Here is an 18,499-nt window from a genome sequence, read left to right as displayed (position 1 = left end):
TTCATGGCAGGATCTCTTCAGTGGACTACTTCAACAAGTCTTCTAAGTGTTAACTGTTTGCCAAGTCCACTTGATGTCTGTGGTTCAATAGAATCCCAAGCCATTGCTCTTATTTTGCTGGGAAGGGGGTGGGGGTGCTGCCAGACATGTCTCCATTTGCTTCGAGTTAGGCATGGACTTCACGCCTAAATGATACAGAATGTTCTGGGCCAGAACACAGTTCTCATAGGTGGATCTGGCAGTCAGTATCCTGGCTCAGATTTACAATTTTCTTTGGCATCCTGTTGAATCTAAAATCAACATGAATGCATGTGGAATCATATCAGATTTTCCCTCCAGGAAAACTGTGCATCCGTTGACAAAAACGTACTAAAATGCTCAGTTAAGGTCACAGAGTCCACTCGCCCTTGGATCGCATGTGTGTCACCCTCACTGCAGTAAACACTGGCAGCTTCGGTAGCTTTACAGACTAAAGTCTTTTAGAGCTGACACAGATATCGGGGACTTCGGCTCTGCCACCTCTAAGCCTTGTGACACTTTCCCTCACAAAACTCAGCATTTCTGGCGCTAGCTCTATCAGTATTTTATTTTGAAAGGGGAGCCACGCGCACATGTGGTAGCTTTTAGTGGCCCCGCCCCCACCTAGTTAAAACACACCATCGATTTCTTGCTGCTTGCACTTTTTCCATTTGTCTCAGCCCCTGACCTTTCCAGTCACTCTCATAAAATTTTAGCCCGGAAGGCCTGGAAGTTAACTGCGTACTATAAAAATGCCATGCGCCTTTCAAATTGCCAACCTTTCTCCAGCCCATGAACTTGCTGACAGGAATGGCCACTGAGTACGTCATCATTGAAACGAGTGATAGACCGGGGAAAGCTTGGCCCTGCTCAAGTCATCTTGCCAGTGACTGGCTCCTGAGAGCTGGTGCTCCTTGGCTGACTTCCAGCTTAATCAAGATCCTTGTGGTAAATAGGGAAGCAATAAAGACCCCTCGAGAAAGCTATGTTTATTGTCTATTAAACAAGCAGTGTCTTTTATTATATTAATTCTTCCTGATCTCGTATTGTCCTGACATTTATCAATATCCCCTTCAATTCACTAAGCCCTGGATGAATAAAGCCAGGTTTTATATGTTTGTTTACAGTCTCCACTGAGCCACTAGCTTTCCTTCCATCCCCCTGCATCAGGCTCAGTCAGACCTCCTTCCCTCAGGATGGCTGTAATAGTCTGTAGTTTGACCTTCCACTTCCTGTCTGTAATACATCTCATTTACCAATACTCCGTGGCTCTAACTTATACGCATCCTTGGTTTCTTCCCCTGCTTGAAATTTTTCTACTTTTCACCACAGTTTATGATTTTGAGAGATGTTTTAGTGCTTACCAAGTCCAATGCAAACTTCCTTGAAACATGAAGTTCTGCCCAGTACGTATCCTAAGATTCTACCCATCTGTATCCAGTTGTGTCCCCAACTTACAGCAAATTAGAGTACCTAGAACTGAACCTGTCCATCACTTTTTGCCTCCCATGCCCACCCACCCCCAGCCACGGTTTTATATTGTTATGTCTGGATTATCTTGCTATGTCTGGATTAATGTTTGTCTTGACTACCAGATCCCCATAGGGGACAGAGGTTACTTATGCTTTACAGCACCAACCAAGCATCAGGCCTTTTATCTAGAAAGTATTAGTTAGTAAAGGCTCCTGATTTCAATGCAGTGCTTGAACACATAACATTCATGAGTAAATGTGCACATGAAATCCAAACTTTACAATTAATGTGTTTATATGTTCAATCAAATTTTAGAATGGCTGCGGGAAGACTCAGGGTTTAGTCTTGGTCTAGGAAGCTGTCCTTAATCTAGAGTCAGCCAGTGGAATAGAGAGCTGGGAGAGTAGATATGAGATCAGGCCATCCAGGGAGGGGCATCTAGAGGCAACTCTGGAAGTATGGGGACACTGAGGTAAGCACAAAAAGGATGGTATCACTCCAGCTGTGGGAAGGTGATGGTGAGGAACTTAGGGCTGGAGGTGGGACAAACCCTCCAAAGGAAAGCCCTCAGACTCCATCTCTAAGGGGCACTGAGGGAGGGGAAGGCTTCCTGACTTCACTCTGTGTCCTGGATTCAGCCCTTTATCTAAATAGCCATGGGAAATCACGAGATGGGTTGAATGACCTCTAAGTGCTACATGTGAGGAACTGAGTACCTCAGTTCAGGTCTCTCAGGTAGTAAGTGGAGCAGAGGTTTGCACCCAAAAGGTCTCCCCTGCTCCTGCTGCTCTGTGAGGAAGAATTTGAAAGAGGGACATTTAGCCTTTGCCAACGGACCAACAGAGCTCTCTTTATGGAGGAGTACAGCCACTAAGAGATACCTGTGAGACTCCTGCAGCCACCAAAAATATGTCCAAAGGCGGAGGGAGGCAGGACGCCAGGAGAGCCTTGGAGGTCCTATTCTTTCTGGTTCTGACAGGAATGGAGACCTCTGGGGGAATGGAGACCTCTGGGGGAGGGGAGGGACATGTATGAAATGTGAGATGTGTTGGGTGGGTCTGAAGCCAACCACATCCCTTGAAAGTCTACACCAAGCTGTAGGCTGACAAAAAGGGTTTAGAGATGTGCTATCAAATTTTTATATTTCTTTATCTTTATTATTTATGGATTTAAATGTATCTTTATTATTGGTGTATGTGGGTGTATGTGTACATTTGTCTGTGAGTGTATGTGTGTGTTTGTGAGTGCATGTGCACGCACATGTGTGTGGATGTCTACGGAGGCCAGAACAAGGCACTGGACTTCGTGGAGCTGGAGTTGTGGTTATGAACCACCTAATGTGAGTGCTGGAAACCAAACGTCAACCCTCTGTAAGAGGAGCAAGCACTCTTAACTACCAAGCTACCTCACCAGCCTTTATTTTTATTTTTGAGGTGAGGTCTCTTGTAATCCAGTCTGGCTTCCAGCTTGCAGTGGAGTAAACCTTGAATTTCTGACCCTTTCGCCTACGGCTCCACAATCGTAGGATTTCAAGCATGTGTCACCATGCTCTTTTTATATATGAAGAGGGATTAAAGTCAGGCTTCATCCATGCTAGGCAAGCACACTACCAATTGTAGTACATTCTTCACAGAGAGTCTATCCCCCTGCAAGTTGTTAATGATGCCTTGGGGAGCTAGGGAGAACTACTAGTAAAAACACAAAGAACAAAGCTGTGATGAGACAGACAGTGAACCTGCAGCCCCCTCTAATTTACCCAAATGGAGTCTCTTCCAGGGGCTGGTGTTAGGGTGTGTGAGTTTTCACTTTACTCTGTCTCAGACTCTCCCCGGGAGGCCTTCATTTCTGGCTCCCACAGAGCTGTCTGTCATTATCCCTACTCTCCTAGCTGTCTGTATGCGTTGACAGCTCTTCTGTCTCCACTTAGGAAGGTGCAAATTACGGCGGCTGCAGCACCTTGCAGGCAATGCAGTTTTCTCCATACTGGGCCTCATTCTCCCTGGTATCCTGCTGTGTGCTTTCTTTCCTAGTAGATCAGAGGGTAGATAGAGTATTGTAGGGGGCAATTGCATTAGTCTCTCTTCTAAAATATGTTCTTCTTAACTTTAGGCACCTTGGGAAAGGAATCTACCCAGGGTAGATACCCCTGCCCCCATAATTGAGATGTAGTTCTTTTGTCGTCAACACATTTCATATTCTGATGGAATTCCTGACTGTCTAGGATCCTTTTTTTAAGCAAATGAGACCCAATGTCTGGGCATGTGTACTTTCACAGTTCCTGTATGTGTATTTGCTTTTCAAGGTTCCTTCATGAATGAATGAATGAATGAATGAATGAGTATACATTATATCATATATCTACGCACAGACACACACACACACACACACACACACACACACACACAATGATTAATTTGTTCTGAGTTAACACCTGCCCTAGCCCAGATGTTCCTGGAGGGTGGCAGGCTGATCCAACAGAAAATAAGTCTACTCAGTTTAAATAAGTGTGCAAGCCCAGGCATTCACGGGGTATGTGTGTGAGAGAGAGGGATGACGACAAGAGAGGCACAGACATAACAAGTCTCAGTGGCTGACACCTGAACAGATGGCAACCCAGTTCCAGAATGACTTTGCTCCTCCGCATTTTCTCCTTTTCTAATCTGATGGCTGGACACAAGTGGGAAGGAAAATTTGAGGGTCTTAATGTGCTGCCTTCTCCATGACTAGATCTCTGAATTAAGCATAACTCAATAATTCAGTTCCATTGGCACCACAAAATCTGGCATTCTTGTAACAAGGAGATCCAGACTTCATTAAAATACACCACCCACCTTATAAGTACTCACAGACCATCTCTGGAGTCCCCAACACAGAAGCCACTGGGCTGCCACACTCCTTTTCAGACAGCCTACTTCCATCTCTCTGAAGTACTTGCTTTGCTCAAATCTAAAGACAGGCCAGTACACACACCATAACTAATTATTGTAGTCATGCCCAATGGTCTCTTATCCTGAACTGAACACACCCCTGGAATTAATCTAGCCAATCCATAGGAGAGCCTTAGAACTTGCTTTCCAAATTAGAATCTAGAACCCATTCCTTCTTTTGATTCAGCCAAATCTTACTTTTAACTCCCAAACTATTTAAAATTAATTGAAATATCCTTTTCTTGGGGTGAAGAAGTTTGCAATGTTGTTATTAGATGTATCATACAGTTTGGTGATGGCACTGTAAATGGAATGTTATTTCCAAGTATAAAAATTAGGTATTCATCTCTTCTATTATTTTAGTTAGATATAAAACATTTCAGCCTTTCAGCATCCTTTTTGTTGTTAAATATCGGCCCGCACCTGTCCAGATAAAGCACACCAAATCAACACCAACACAGTTCCACGTGGAAAGATTTAATGGGAGAACGAGACAAGGGGAAGGGGTGAAAGAAAGAAGAGAAAAGAGGAAAGAGAGGAGAGGAGAGGAGAGGAGGGGAGGGGAGGGAGAGAGGGAGAGAGGGAGAGAGGGAGAGAGAGAGAGAGCGCGCGCGAGAGAGCGCTCTGAGAAAGTCTGCCTTTTATTTGGAATATGACGTAACTACTCCCAGGTGGAGTTGGGAATTGAACCAAACACTGGGAATGTATGGCCGTTGCCATGGCAACAGTGACCAAATGGTGTCGCTGTTGGAGGTAAAGGCAATTCCTGATACCAACTTGCCTCCCCTTTTCTTATCATAAAAAGAAGGAAAAAAGGGAGGGGGAAGCTGAATGTTGTTATTAAATATCCGCCAACACCCATCTGGATAAAGCACACCAAACCAACACCCACAGGGTTCCACGTGGAGAGATTTAATGAGAGAAGAGTAGAAGAAGAGGGGAAAGGCAGCCGGTCATGGGCACGTGGTGGGAGAGGGGAGAGGGCAAGATCAGAGAGGAACAAAGAGTAAGAGAGAAGGAGAGAGAGAGACAGAGAGAGAGAGAGAGAGAGAGAGGCAGAGAGAGACAGAGAGAGACAGAGAGAGACAGAGAGACAGAGACAGAGAGAGAGACAGACAGAGAGACAGACAGAGAGACAGAGAGAGGGAGAGGACAAGCAGCCCCTTATATAGTCAGGCAGGGCTGGCTGTTGCTAGGCAACTGTGGGGCGGAGCATACCTGGCTGTTCCCAGGTAGCTGTGGGAGTGGAGCTTAGAATACCAACACTTTTGGCATATGTTCTTTTTATTTCTGTATAGCTACCACTTTCTACTAAATACCTTATGACATACTGACCAATGAACTGTTGATATCAGTCTTAGTTTGGGTTACTATTGCTGTGAGGAAACACCATGACCAAAGCAACTTGAGGAGGAAAGGGTTTATTTGGCTTATACTTCCATATTACTGTTTATCATCAAAAGAAATTAGGATGGAGCTCAAACAGGGCAGGAACCTGGAAACAGAGCTGGTGCAGAGACTATAGAAGGATGCTGCTTATTGGCTTATTCCTCATGACTTACTCAGCCTGCATTCATCTAGAATCCAGAACCACCAGCCCAGGGATGCGTGCACCCACAATAGGCTGGGCCCTCTCACATCACTAATTAACAGCTATGCCTATAGCCCAAGCTTATGAAGGCATTGTCTACTTTGGGGTTCACTCCTCTCAGATAATTCTATCTGGTATCAAGTTGAATTACCCAGCACAATATTTTACCCAAACCAATAGTTAAACATATCTCTAAAATTTTCCATTAGAGACAATTTTCATCCATCAAACAAATTCTACCCATTGTTCATTTTCTAATACACATACCTTTGAAATACTGCTTATTCTATTGCAAGTCCACATATATTTTTCTTGGGCACAAGAATGTTATATTAGATGTCACAGAATTCTTTGCTGAAATGTAATTCCTCTGTCAATATCCCTTAACTTAATAGACTCTTATTGTAATCTGAAAACAAACCAATTAATGGGGGGTAAAAGCACTTTTATGTTCCCAAAGTCCTCCTAGTCTGGCTCTTGATCCTACTCCTTAAAGTGGTTGGTATTGTAATGTTTGTATTTGTGATGATCCACTGAGGCTTCAAGCTCAGTCTCAAGTGTTTAAACTTTGTCTTCAAAGCGTAAGGCAATATCCCAAGATTTGAATTCTTTCTTTTGTGCATTGCATGGGAAGGAAACTAAGAGGGATCGCTCAGTAGGTTTTCTGAAAGCAACTCCTTTCCTCGTCTTCTTGCCTGTGACTGACAGATCCCATTTCCTGGGAAAAGCATGTGTTCAATTCCAACCTCAGGTCCATCTCCTGACACTCTAAAGTTTGTACTTTTGTGCAATTTTAATCCTCAAAGGACTGTTTTTCCTTGAGAAAGAGCTTTGGAGGCCTCCTGGAGCATGAATTCGAACCAAGTGAGAACAGAGGAAGCAAACCGCTTTCTATTCTACTGAGTCGCTCAGTGAGATTATCTGCAAATAGCAAAGCTTGCTAGTGGTCTCCCCTAGCCTAAATGCATGCTAAGGTAACAAATGCCCAAAGCCAACACCCTCCTGTCCTTATTGGTCCCAAGTTGCTCTGCTCCTGGGATGCTCATTGCAAGTGATCCTCTGCTAGTTCTAGAAGGAAGATCCTTCAATGCCTTGGAGGAATAAAGGAGAAAATACTAGAAAATCAAACACACTGTCCTTATATGTCAGCTACAGTCAACTATAGCTTTTTAAAAGCCTAAAATGATACAGGCAACATTTTGGCAGAAATAAGGCACACACATAAAAAAAAAAAGTGTTTTTCTTCCTACATTTCAGCTTGCCAATGTTGTGTATAGGGTTCTATTTCCTAAGAAACGCACCTCCTATGAGCAGGAAGCAGGTGTGTGCACTCCTGGCTCATGGGAAACTGCACGTCTCCACCCGGCCTTCAGTAGCAAATGTCTAGGACCTGAAGCTTACATTGACTGAGATTCTAAGAGGTAAATAAAGCCCCCATTTCTCAAGGAGTCATAGCATCTAACTACCTCATTGTCTCGCTTTTGGCAGAGCCATCTGAGGAACAGGACATCAGTATCTTTCAGGCTTGCTAGTTTACACTCTACGCCTTACCTTGAAATAACCAAGAAAATATAGAAAATCTATCTTTCTGATTTATGATCTTCATGACACCAAGTGTCTAGTGTCTAGAAACACATAAGGGGGCCATACTTCCTGTGATTTGCAATGTTTTTAATGCTGAGTAATTAGAACTCTATTGTAAGATTAATCATAATAAGTCTTTTATTTTCAGGCTGCATTTTAGGGGTAGAAATGAGAATTTCCATTTATTCAATGTCCCTGAAGCTCAAGGACCATGATAAATGGATATAAATAAAAATGTCATCATTAACATTTTTGCAAACTAGAATAGGTGGCTAACATTTTGACATGAAGGCATTTCTTTTTCACTGTTTGCCTTTAGAGAGTAAACACACTTAATTTTGTTCTATTAATCCTTAGACCAAGATCCACAAGTTAACGTGCAGCAAATGCCGAAACAGAAGCGGCCTCTGCTTTTCCAGCATTTTCCCTCTTAGTCATTCATCGAGTGTGCATTATAGGTCAAGAGCTATTTAAATCATACCTGCGAATTTTAGACCTGCCTCCCTTTGTAAGAGAGCAAAGCCTCTAATAATGGCAATGAGATTTCATTAGCATCTTTCTTATGGGATTAATAAAATGTCATGGTACATAATGATGAACATCAATTATGTATAAGAATTTAATTCTGGCCGTGCTTTTTTTTTCCTTTTGAAACCCAGCAGGCCCCTAAGAGAGTGACAATTCAGCTTGTCAGGGCAGAAGGCTGCTAGCAGCCAGCATTGTTGGGCCCTGCCTACTGCTTATCATTTAATTGCATTAGAGCTGGAAAGGGGGGCTTGTTTGATTTTATTTTGCTCTTTTGGATTAATGTTCTTGGCTCCAGGGGATGGGGGAGGGAAGTTGGTCCTTCCACGGATGAGGCTAGGATGGGAAAACTCTCACCTGATGAACCTGTCTGCAGCTCTTCTCTCAGGGGTCCAGATATTGACCCTTGCCATTAGCATCAGCTCTTGGAATGGGCTGGGGGAGCAGCACCCTTCCTAGGACTGGATATGGAATCAGGAGACAGCTCTCCAATCTCATTTCAGTTTGATTTTACTAGAACTATTTAAAACCTCCCCCGCCAATGATCTCAAACCTGTATCCTACTTATTCCACTGTGTACCATAAACTCAGAGTCTTGCACTGGAGGCCTATGGAGGGTGTAGATAGTAGTGGACACGTAGCATTAATCCACAGGTATTGATATCAATGCAGTACAGTTTTGTAAAAGATAAACCATCCTCAGTAAGCTAGACTTCTGTCCACGTAATAACGATACCTCAATAAATAATATGAACTGATGTGTTGCCTCCCCTTCCTTTTTCAAGACCATGTTCCCCTTCTCTGTACCTTATGAAGCCAACAAACCTTGGCCATAATGTGTTGGATGGTACCTAAATTCCCCGGTATTTTATCCCCACACAACCAAACTTCCAGTGACAATATTTAATGTATGCCTGGTTATGTTTATGTCCAATATCACTAGGCAATTATTTTATGGAAGAGACTATTTTGGAGCTATTGGGTAACTATGACATTCGGTTCTTGGTCACAAGAAGCTTTACTCTCTATTAGAGGTCCAAATCAGGCATCTGGTTCATCCAAAGGGAAGAAGCCATTACAAACTCCCTTTCTGAAAGACCAAAGCCCATGCTCTGGGCAGGTACTGAGTATGAATGGAGGAGGGAGATGGAGTCCACAAGAATAGAGCAGAGGCTCCTAAACCCAATAGAAGGCAGCCCATTTCTCTCCAACAGTGTTCCCCCAAGTCATGTGAGGACACATGTCATAATCCTAACTATTTTCAGTTACATTGTTACCATTTCTGATGACCCTCTTGACTCATGGCTGATATTTTCCTTTAAATGGGTCCACCATTTTTATTTAAATATGTTGCTATTATAAAGAAACATGTTAAAGGAAAATTGTGTAAGCTACCATGAAGTGGAATACTAGTATCTCTTGCTGTCCCAGTTGAGATAGTGGTACATATAATGGAAATATAATGAAACTTGGAACCATGGCCTACCATAACATCTAGGTCTGAGGTCCATTCTCTGTTAGAAAGAAAACAATATTGAGTATTAGTGATATGAAAGGGGCAGCCCCCGCCCTGGGAATTTCTTTTTGAAATCTGACAAGAACTAGGAAGAGACTAACATTCTCATTGCATAGTTACGTGATATTAACACCCAGCCTGTGAGTTAACTAAAATCACCTGCTGTCAACAATGGGACACATCACCTCAGAGCAGAGAAGAGGAACAGACCATTCTTCCTGTGGCTTCTGTGAGACAATCGTGAACCCCATTAGGGTTGTGAACAAGGAGATGGCCATCTCTCTGGAAGTCATATATCCTAGAAAAGGGTGACTTTCACAGCAGCTCCTATGGACAGGATGGCCAGGATATATTTATCAAAAGTCAGGCCTTATTGTCACAAAAAGAGCTCTCTGCTCTGGTTCATAAAAAAGGCAAACAATGAAATGTTTTTCTATAATCACATCCTTCCCACCAAAGGATATAAAGGAAATCTATAGGAAAATTAAAATGCTAAACACTAATAAAATTGCGCAGTGAGTTGATCAGGAAGAATGTATAAGTAAATTAAGCCCCTCAAAAGAAAAAGAGAAATCTCTACTGGGAAATAGCATTTAAATGTCCCTGGGACAAGTGCCCATTTGTGTCCCTGAACTTCTAGCACATTCCATCCTCTGTGGCACTGTTTTTCTTCCCTCATGTTCCCTTTGCAGCCCCCCTTCTCTTTTCACTTCTTGTGACCCTCCCGCCTGTCATTTATGCAATGACTGAGTGACAGGGAGCAGAAAATGTAGGTTAATGCACACTAACGCACCTGCGGCCTCCCCTGGAGGACTGTCCTGAGCATTTACTTCCCTTTCAAGTTTCAAGAAGAACTGTGCTGATGCTGTAAGTGGGCAATATTCCACACCCCACGCCCCTGCAAATGTAAGAAATGAAAGGTCTAATTGTGTTTTGACAATTTCATTCCACAAGTGACTTGCTGCCTTTCTCATCTGCATTCTGTAAAGCAAATTTTCCCTAGGAATACATTGGTCAAGACATCTCCATGCACAAAGTAGTATCTTGCCATGAATGGTAATTCCATGTGTGAGACATCTGACAGATTTTACAGATTAACGTAATTTCACTGTAACAAATTTAGATGTTTTAGTGTGACAGATATGCTGTACTATCTAATATACTTGAGAAATATGGAATCTTGTGGGGCACGGTGGGGCACATCTATATTCCCAGCACTTGGCTGGGAGAGGAGTGTCTTAGTTAGGGTTTTACTGCTGTGGACAGGCACCATGACCAAGGACAACATTTAATTGGGGCTGGCTTACACCATCATTAAGGCAGGAGCATGGCAACATCCAGGCAGGCATGGTGCAGGAGGAGCTGAGAGTTCTACATCTTCATCTGAAGACTGCTAGGAGAATACTTGTAGGAGGATGTCACAGGTGAGGCAGGCACAAGATAGAAGAAGACCTGTCATTGGATGAGAAGGAAGGATGGGCGGGAGAGAAGATTGAAGGAAGAGGAGGAGACTAGGACAGAAAGGTAGAGACAGGACAGAGGAGAGGGTGAGAAGCCATGGCAGGTGATGTTAAGATTCTGCTCTGTGTATTTACAGGTTGTTATTAATGTTCCTAAGGGATGGATGGTACCGGGCTTTGTATGTTTAAGTGGGCAATTATATCTTATCAATTGAATTTAAGATTATTATGTTGTGTGTTCTTTTATGTGAGGGTTTGAGTGTAGGAAAGTGTGCGGCTGGGATGTGTTTCCACCAAGATATCTAGCAGATATCTTGGGGCACCGCGGTGCCAGACCTAGCAGGGTAAAAGACAACTACTACTTTTTTTATTTTTATATTTTTACAACAACAAATACTTCTAGTCAGCTAGGGTGAAAGTCTTATGCCCAAGCCCACAGTGACACACTTATTCCAACAAGGCCACATATTCTAATAGTGCCACTCCCTGGGCCAAGCATATACAAACCATCACAAGGAGGAAGGGAGTTTAGGGCCAGCCTTGGCTACATAATGAGATGATCTCAAAAACCAAACAAAAACAACTAAGGCTGGGGATGTAGCTTAGTTTGGGGAGCTTGCCTAGATCACACACACACACACACACACACACACACACACACACACACACACACACACACACACACACTTCAAAACTCAAAACTTTCTAGAACCATCTGGGATGCCACAGCCACAAGCTCTGATATTAGCTCACCTCATTCTTGAAAATTGCATTATTGGCTTGAGTATTGATGAAGCTTTTAAAGCAGTTCACGAAGCCATCAGAGGTTTTTATAAGCCTCACCATGCCATTTCTATGGAGTCTCTGACCAGAGCTGCCAAATAATCTACACAAACAATAAATCAAAATAACATTCTTTCCAGAGAAGTCAAATGCAAATCATTTGACTTCCATATTTTTGTGGGAAACATAAACATGTATTCATTGGCAAAGGCTTCAACCTGAAATTGAAATGAGCCTCAGTTTACTCATCTGTAAAGTGGCATTGATCCTTTCCAACCCAAATGGTCTGTGTCTAAATAAGATATGGTTTCCATATGTTCATGTGTTTGAACACATAGTCCCCAGATGGGAGAGGGTTTTGAACCTGGGCATAGCAGAAGAAAGACCTTGAAGTTTCTTAGATTAGCCCCCGTTTATGTCTGACATCTGTTTACTAACCAGAGGCAGAATGTAACCAATGCTCTCATTTCTGCCACTGTGTTTTCCCCATCATGACGGGCTGTAACCCCTCAAACTGTGAGCCCAAATAATCCCTTCTTAAGTTACCTCTTGCCAAGTCCCTTGTTGATCACTGCAACAAGAAAAGTAGTTTATCGTTACTAATACAATATAAGTAATACAATGTAAGTCAGCTTTCTGTAACTCTAACAAATACATGGGGTAACAATGTATAAGGAAGAAAGGTTTTTACCTCATAGTGGCAGAGGTTTCAGTATATTGTCGCTTGATCCTGTCACTATGGATCTGAAGTAACACAGCCAATCATGATGAGTCACATGCTAGAGGAAGCCTTTCATCTTGTGGTGGCCAAAAAGGGGATGCGGGAGGTGATAGCATCCAGTATCTCTTCAAGGACAAACCCTCCCGTCCCCCAGTGACCTAACTTCCTCCTAAAGGTCCCTTCTCACAATACTACTACAGGCTAGGGACCAAGCTTTTCAATTCTTAGGCCTTTAGAGTACATTCTACATACAAACTAGCAGAATTTCAAGAAGATTTGGTAAGAAACTGTATTAGAACAGCTCAGCACAGAACCCCAGCCATGGTCTAACTTTGGAACACAGTAGTGATAGAGCTCTTTAAGAAGCATCTCTTGGTCCAGATGGGCTTGACCCAGGGACTAGGCTGTTCGGACCATCAGCACTCACCAAATGCCAATCTGAGACAGTGTCTCTCCAGTTGTTTATCTAATGTCAATGAAGAATAAAGATGCGGATGAAGGAGACATCAGCAAAGCAAAGCAGAGTTACTAAGAGTGGCACCATCCAGTCCAAAAGGGCCTAGAGTGTCTACTCAGAACTGCTCCTTGCTAAGAGGAGTCTTGAGGAAAGAGCCATGGCAACAAGACTTAAAACTCGTGGACTTTAAAATCTTTCTATCACCTTTCAGGGAAGACAACAATCGAACTTTGGAAATTTCTCTAATTCCCAAAAAAAGAAAACAGTTGAAGAAATGAGTGAAAGAGTCCAGAGAGAAGGAAACCTGCACGGAGAGCATCTCCCACTACCTGCTTCCACCATCGGCCCCAAACCTGCCCATATGACTGACATTCCCTCCAGTGCTCCATTGAACCTTCTTAAAGACATAGCACCAGGGCAGGGACACCACACCCTAGTGAGTGGAGGAAGCCCAGAAGTAGGCTTCTGCTATTGTCAAATGGAGAACCCTCTGATAGGGAGGTTTGAAATGGTTCCCTTTGGGCTGTATGGTAGGGAAGCCCATCTCCCTAGGTTTAAAAAAACTATGTCAATGATCATGTGAAAGGGAACTGAAACTCAGGAGCTCCCCATCCACTAAGCCAGGTGTGATGACTCCCTATTTTAACCCCACTCTTTGGGAGGCTGAAGCAGCAAATTCTGGAGTAACTTAGACTAACTACCCTGCAAGTTTCAGACCAGCCTGAACTAAAATTTAAAAGCAAAAAGTTCCCCACTCCCTACTCAGATCTCTACAGAAGAAACAAAACCAAATCCCTGCAGGTAACATCAGCTCTGGCCTGTCTGAAGGGAAAACAGAAGCGCCTGACCTGATCTCAGCTGTGTGGCAAAAAGAAGAATCTGTAGCCAGAGGGCTTTCAGGGGTCTGAGGATGGGGTGGCCATGCCTGCACCTGCCCAGAGCAGTTGCTATACTGCCTCTGGACTTATCTTTTTAATGCGTTCCCCTCTGAAGTTTTTCTCCTGAAATGAAAACACTCAAATGTGGGCTTCAAGGGCCTCGAGCTCTAGCCCCAGCAGATTCCCAAGTTTCCCTGAACGCAACGCAGTCAGCCTGGAGTTCTTTCCTTTTGCTGCTGCCGTCCCCAGCTAAACTGGTTTCTCTGGTTCACCAAGCTCTTTGATGCTGTTACCAAATAAATATAGTGTTTTGATTTTTCAGATCAAAAATCTTTTCCAGTTTGAGATGCGGGGTCAGAAGGTCCTAAGCACTTAGGGATTCCATCAACATTAGTCCGTTGGGTTCTAAACAGCAGAGATAGAAAGCCAGAAAGACACGGTGTGCCTTGAATGATAAAACAGTGCACAGTTTCAACACACAGGTGCATTAGAATTGCCGGAAACCAGGCTCACACTGGAGCTGAGCATTGATGGGAAGACGGTGACCAGACAAAGTGGGGGAAGGTGGTGATTCATAAATGTACCTAAATATTGTGACTCGACTGATTTCTTGGCTTTCAAACCCTCCATCAGATACTAACACTGATTCCATAAGCCTTGGGATTCCAAGCATATTGCTCAAAAAAAAAAAAAAAAAAAAGGACATGCAAACTCTCAGCTATGGAAGGTCTCTTTTCTTTTCTCCCTTCTTTCGTTCCTTTTAAGATAAAGACTCCCTAAGGAGAAAATAAATCTAAAAGAGAATAGGAGTTTACTAAGCAGAGGTCTTTATGTAATATGTCTTAAGTAGTCAGAGATCAGGAAAAACAAGAAGAAAAACAACTCGGATCCTGCATGTGCAGTTAGCTTCCATGGTAACTCTTGTGGCTGCGAGAGAATTGTGAGTCGGTTTCGTTGCTATTGTTTCATTTTCTTAAATGTAGTCTTCTACTCACCCTCCCATGTTATCTAGCAAACCACATTCCATTAAAGTCCGCAGCCTGGAGGCACAGGATGCTGTGACAATTTCATCTCCAAAAGCATGACAACCAAAGCCGAAACCTAACGAAGAGCTTGGGACCCAAACACTTCAGGACGGGTCTGTCTTTCGACAGAACACAGCGAATGGGCTTACATTCTCACTTTATCTTTCTTTTCTTTCTAGAAACGGGGAAAATCGACCAAGAAATTCACAAATACAACACTCCTGGCTTCACAGGCTGCCTGTCCAGAGTCCAGTTCAACCACATCGCCCCTCTCAAGGCAGCCTTGAGACAGACAAACGCCTCGGCCCACGTGCACATCCAGGGTGAGCTGGTGGAGTCCAACTGCGGGGCCTCCCCACTGACGCTCTCCCCTATGTCTTCGGCCACTGACCCTTGGCACCTAGACCACTTGGATTCAGGTAAAGTCCGGAGCTATCTCAGGCTGACTGCTTCCTTCCTTTTAACGTCGCTTTCCTCAGCTATAGAATGGGTTGATCACAGAACCTTGCTGATACTGTTGATGGAGGAGTGGGAGACACAGCAAGAAGGAAGGTTTGAACCATGAGTTCTCGGCGTAATGCTTGGTGCCTGTGAAGGGCAGAAAAGTTATTTCTACTCAAAATCAGAAACAAAGAAGGCAGGGGTTAAAGGTTCAAGGATGAGGACCCTTTGTGTAGGTTACGAGACACTCAAACTTCTGTCTGCTATAGATGACTTGGCCAAATCTCTTCCTCCTTTTTGCCTACTTTCCCTCCAAAACAGTACAAGTCACCTCCCACAAGGACCACAGATCTCTAAGTCTGTAAGAGCTACATTTAAACTTAGAAAGCTCTGTCTATCGATCGACACACCATCCAAAAGGCTCCCCATCTCATCTAAACAGACAGTCTCGTGGGTATGGCCACATTTCTGTAGGTGGTGAGACATGCAATTTGAAAGCTCTGAGCGCAAATGAAAGTACTATTGGTAGTTAAATAAATTGACCAAAAACCTCAATGTCTCTAATGGAAGGCTGTTAAACCACAGTTCTCTACCTGGGCTGACTGTGGGCATCTCAGATAATCTACCTAAACCAATTGCCTTTTCACCTGTGAGGTGAGGATGTGTCGTGGAAATCTCAGTGACTTGCAAATCCAGTTCTCAATGGATTTCCAAGGAACCCCAACCAACTGGGGTTGTCAGTGACCCTTAAGGCAGTAAGAGTTCACAAGACACAACAGCATGGAAGGGAAGCCCAAATTCCAACACCTTCATTGCTTCTTACCAGCAGAGTAAGCTCAAGCAGAAGCCATAAGCTTCCTCCTAAAATAGGCACACGAAGGCCTGCTGCACAGATTTCCATGCGAGACGATGTACAGCGCAGGAGCTGGAGACTGCTCAGTGGTTAAGAGCACTCGCTGTTCTTAAGAGAAGTGGTGGTCACTTCCCAGCACCCAGTGGTGACTCAGAACCATCTATAAGTCCCATTCCAGGGGATCTGAAACCCACTTCTGGACTCTGCATGTATGTGGTACACATATGCACCTACAACAAACACTCATACACATAAATTTTTTTTAAAAAGTATATAAAAATATCATAACTGGGCACAATCAGATTCATGGCAAGTTTCTAAATATTATAGCTGTAATAATATTAATAACCATGGTTATTGTGTTACACAGTTTGCTATAGCCTGAGCTAGCCACTGAAAGCTTCCAAATCCTCTACCACCACGTCCCCCACACGCAGACTCTAATTTGGGACAGCTCATCATTAACAGAACATCCTTCATTGCTTTAACCACGTTGCAGTCCTGCACCAGCTTGGCTTCAGGGCCGTCATCACCATGTGAGTCTTCCTAGGACTGCCCCTGGAAGATTTGTGAGGTTTAGGAAGAATCCAGAGTGGTTCTATTATTGGAATAGCAGATTGACAGACTAAGCAGCCGTCTTTGTTCCTCACTTATGGATTCCAATAACATGACATGACGAGAACACCGAGTGCCAAAGGCACTCACAGCAACTCCCTTTCATGAGTGTCCTGAAGGGCACTCAGCAGGCTGGGCTTTCCTCTTGGGCTGGCTTGAACAAAGGAAGCATTCCTGATACAGGACAAAAGGGAAGAGGGGAAATGTGAGAGGAGAAATGACACGTGTCAGGGCCACAGAGGGGGAGAGAGTCCTTAGATGAGTTCCTGCACACTCGAGGGTGAACAGCTGGTGAGCTGCCTTTGAATGTAGGGGCTCCGGGGTGCTGCAGGTCTATACTGCAGGTCTATATACTGCAAGCAGAGACCACAGGAGGCTGTGAGCATGTGTGTTCTCAGTCCACTGCCAAGAAACTGGATTCAAAAAATATCTAAATGCTTCCTTGGGCCAAAATAAGCTCATATTCATTATGGCTTAATTAGCCAATTGTTTGCTTTTAAGGTCTGTGAAATGTACTCGCAGAAACCAAACCATTTTAGTTTATGGGTTTAAAAAAAATGCTTTATTCATGACAGCTTCCTTCTTCTGGTTGATTCATGCAAATGCATACAGTTTAGAAAACATTTCTGTTAGTATTCAACACTCAAATTAAAATTCTGCATTCCAAGTAGGCACAAACCTGTAATTGTAGCACTTAGGCAAGGGGATTCCAAGTTCAGGGTCAGCCTGAGTTATATGGCAGGACCCTGTCAGAAAGGAAAGAAGTAAGGAAGAGGAGAGGGAGGGGAGGGGAGGGAGAGGAGGGAGGGGGAGGGGGGGAAGGGGGGGGGAGGAGGGGGGGGGAGGGGAGGGGGAGGGAGGGGAGGGAGGGAGGGGAGGGAGAGGGAGGGAGGGAGGGAGGGAGGAGAGGGAGGAGGAGGTAAAGAAGAAGCCAGCCATTTGGGATTTAAATCCAATCACGAAACATTTCTACAATGGGGAAATACCTTTTGATGTTTAACTGTCAGTCCTGTGAACTACTAAAAGGAAGAGTAGAATCCAGCCTTCATATGATGAGTCACAAGGCTTATTTAGGTGACATGATTCCATCTTGATTCTTTTAGTTGAGCGAAAGCATGAGAGGGCACAGGGTAGAAGGGAAGGAGGGACAAAGAGAAGTCAGGCTGGGAGGTTCCTTCATAGCAGCCTCCACTGAGACTACCAGGAGGAAAAGCATCTCCTCGGCCTCTTGAAGTCAAAGCTCTGGGAATTGAGATGACAAAAGACAGAGCAGCAGGAGAATCGCAAAAAAGAAAAAAAAAAGTTGTTGGTTTGTATTTTGTTTGTATATAGGAGCTTTCAAAAGATATAACTTAACAAATGGTCAAAACCTAGACAAGGTACAAAGGGAGATAAAATAACAAGGTACAGTGGCCTATGTGATGGGATTTCTAGAATAGATATGAGAATGTTTATGCTGATGTTTGTCATGCAGGCATGAGGGATCTCTCTCTCTCTCTCTGTCTCTCTCTCTGTCTCTCTCTCTGTCTCTCTCTGTGTCTCTCTCTCTCTCTCTCTCTCTCTCTCTCTCTCTCTCTGTCTCTCTCTGTCTCTCTCTCTGGTCTCTCTCTCTCTCTCTCTCTCTCTCTCTCT

The 18,499-nt window shown here is 43.8% G+C and overlaps 1 protein-coding gene across 1 annotated transcript in view; it reads left to right on the top strand.

The window, feature by feature from the left end:
* Cntnap2 (contactin associated protein 2) overlaps window positions 1-18,499 on the top strand; it is a 2,154,251-nt gene that overhangs the window by 2,111,576 nt on the left and 24,176 nt on the right. Inside the window, exon 23 of the mRNA XM_032907255.1 lies at window positions 15,138-15,377. Coding sequence (XP_032763146.1) covers window positions 15,138-15,377 — 240 coding nt within the window. The remainder of the gene's footprint in view (window positions 1-15,137; window positions 15,378-18,499) is intronic.

Source organism: Rattus rattus, chromosome 6, assembly GCF_011064425.1.
Source record: "Rattus rattus isolate New Zealand chromosome 6, Rrattus_CSIRO_v1, whole genome shotgun sequence".
Lineage (NCBI taxonomy): Eukaryota > Metazoa > Chordata > Mammalia > Rodentia > Muridae > Rattus > Rattus rattus.
The sequence above is the reverse complement of the archived record's forward strand: the minus strand, read 5'-3'. Positions and strand labels throughout refer to the sequence as shown.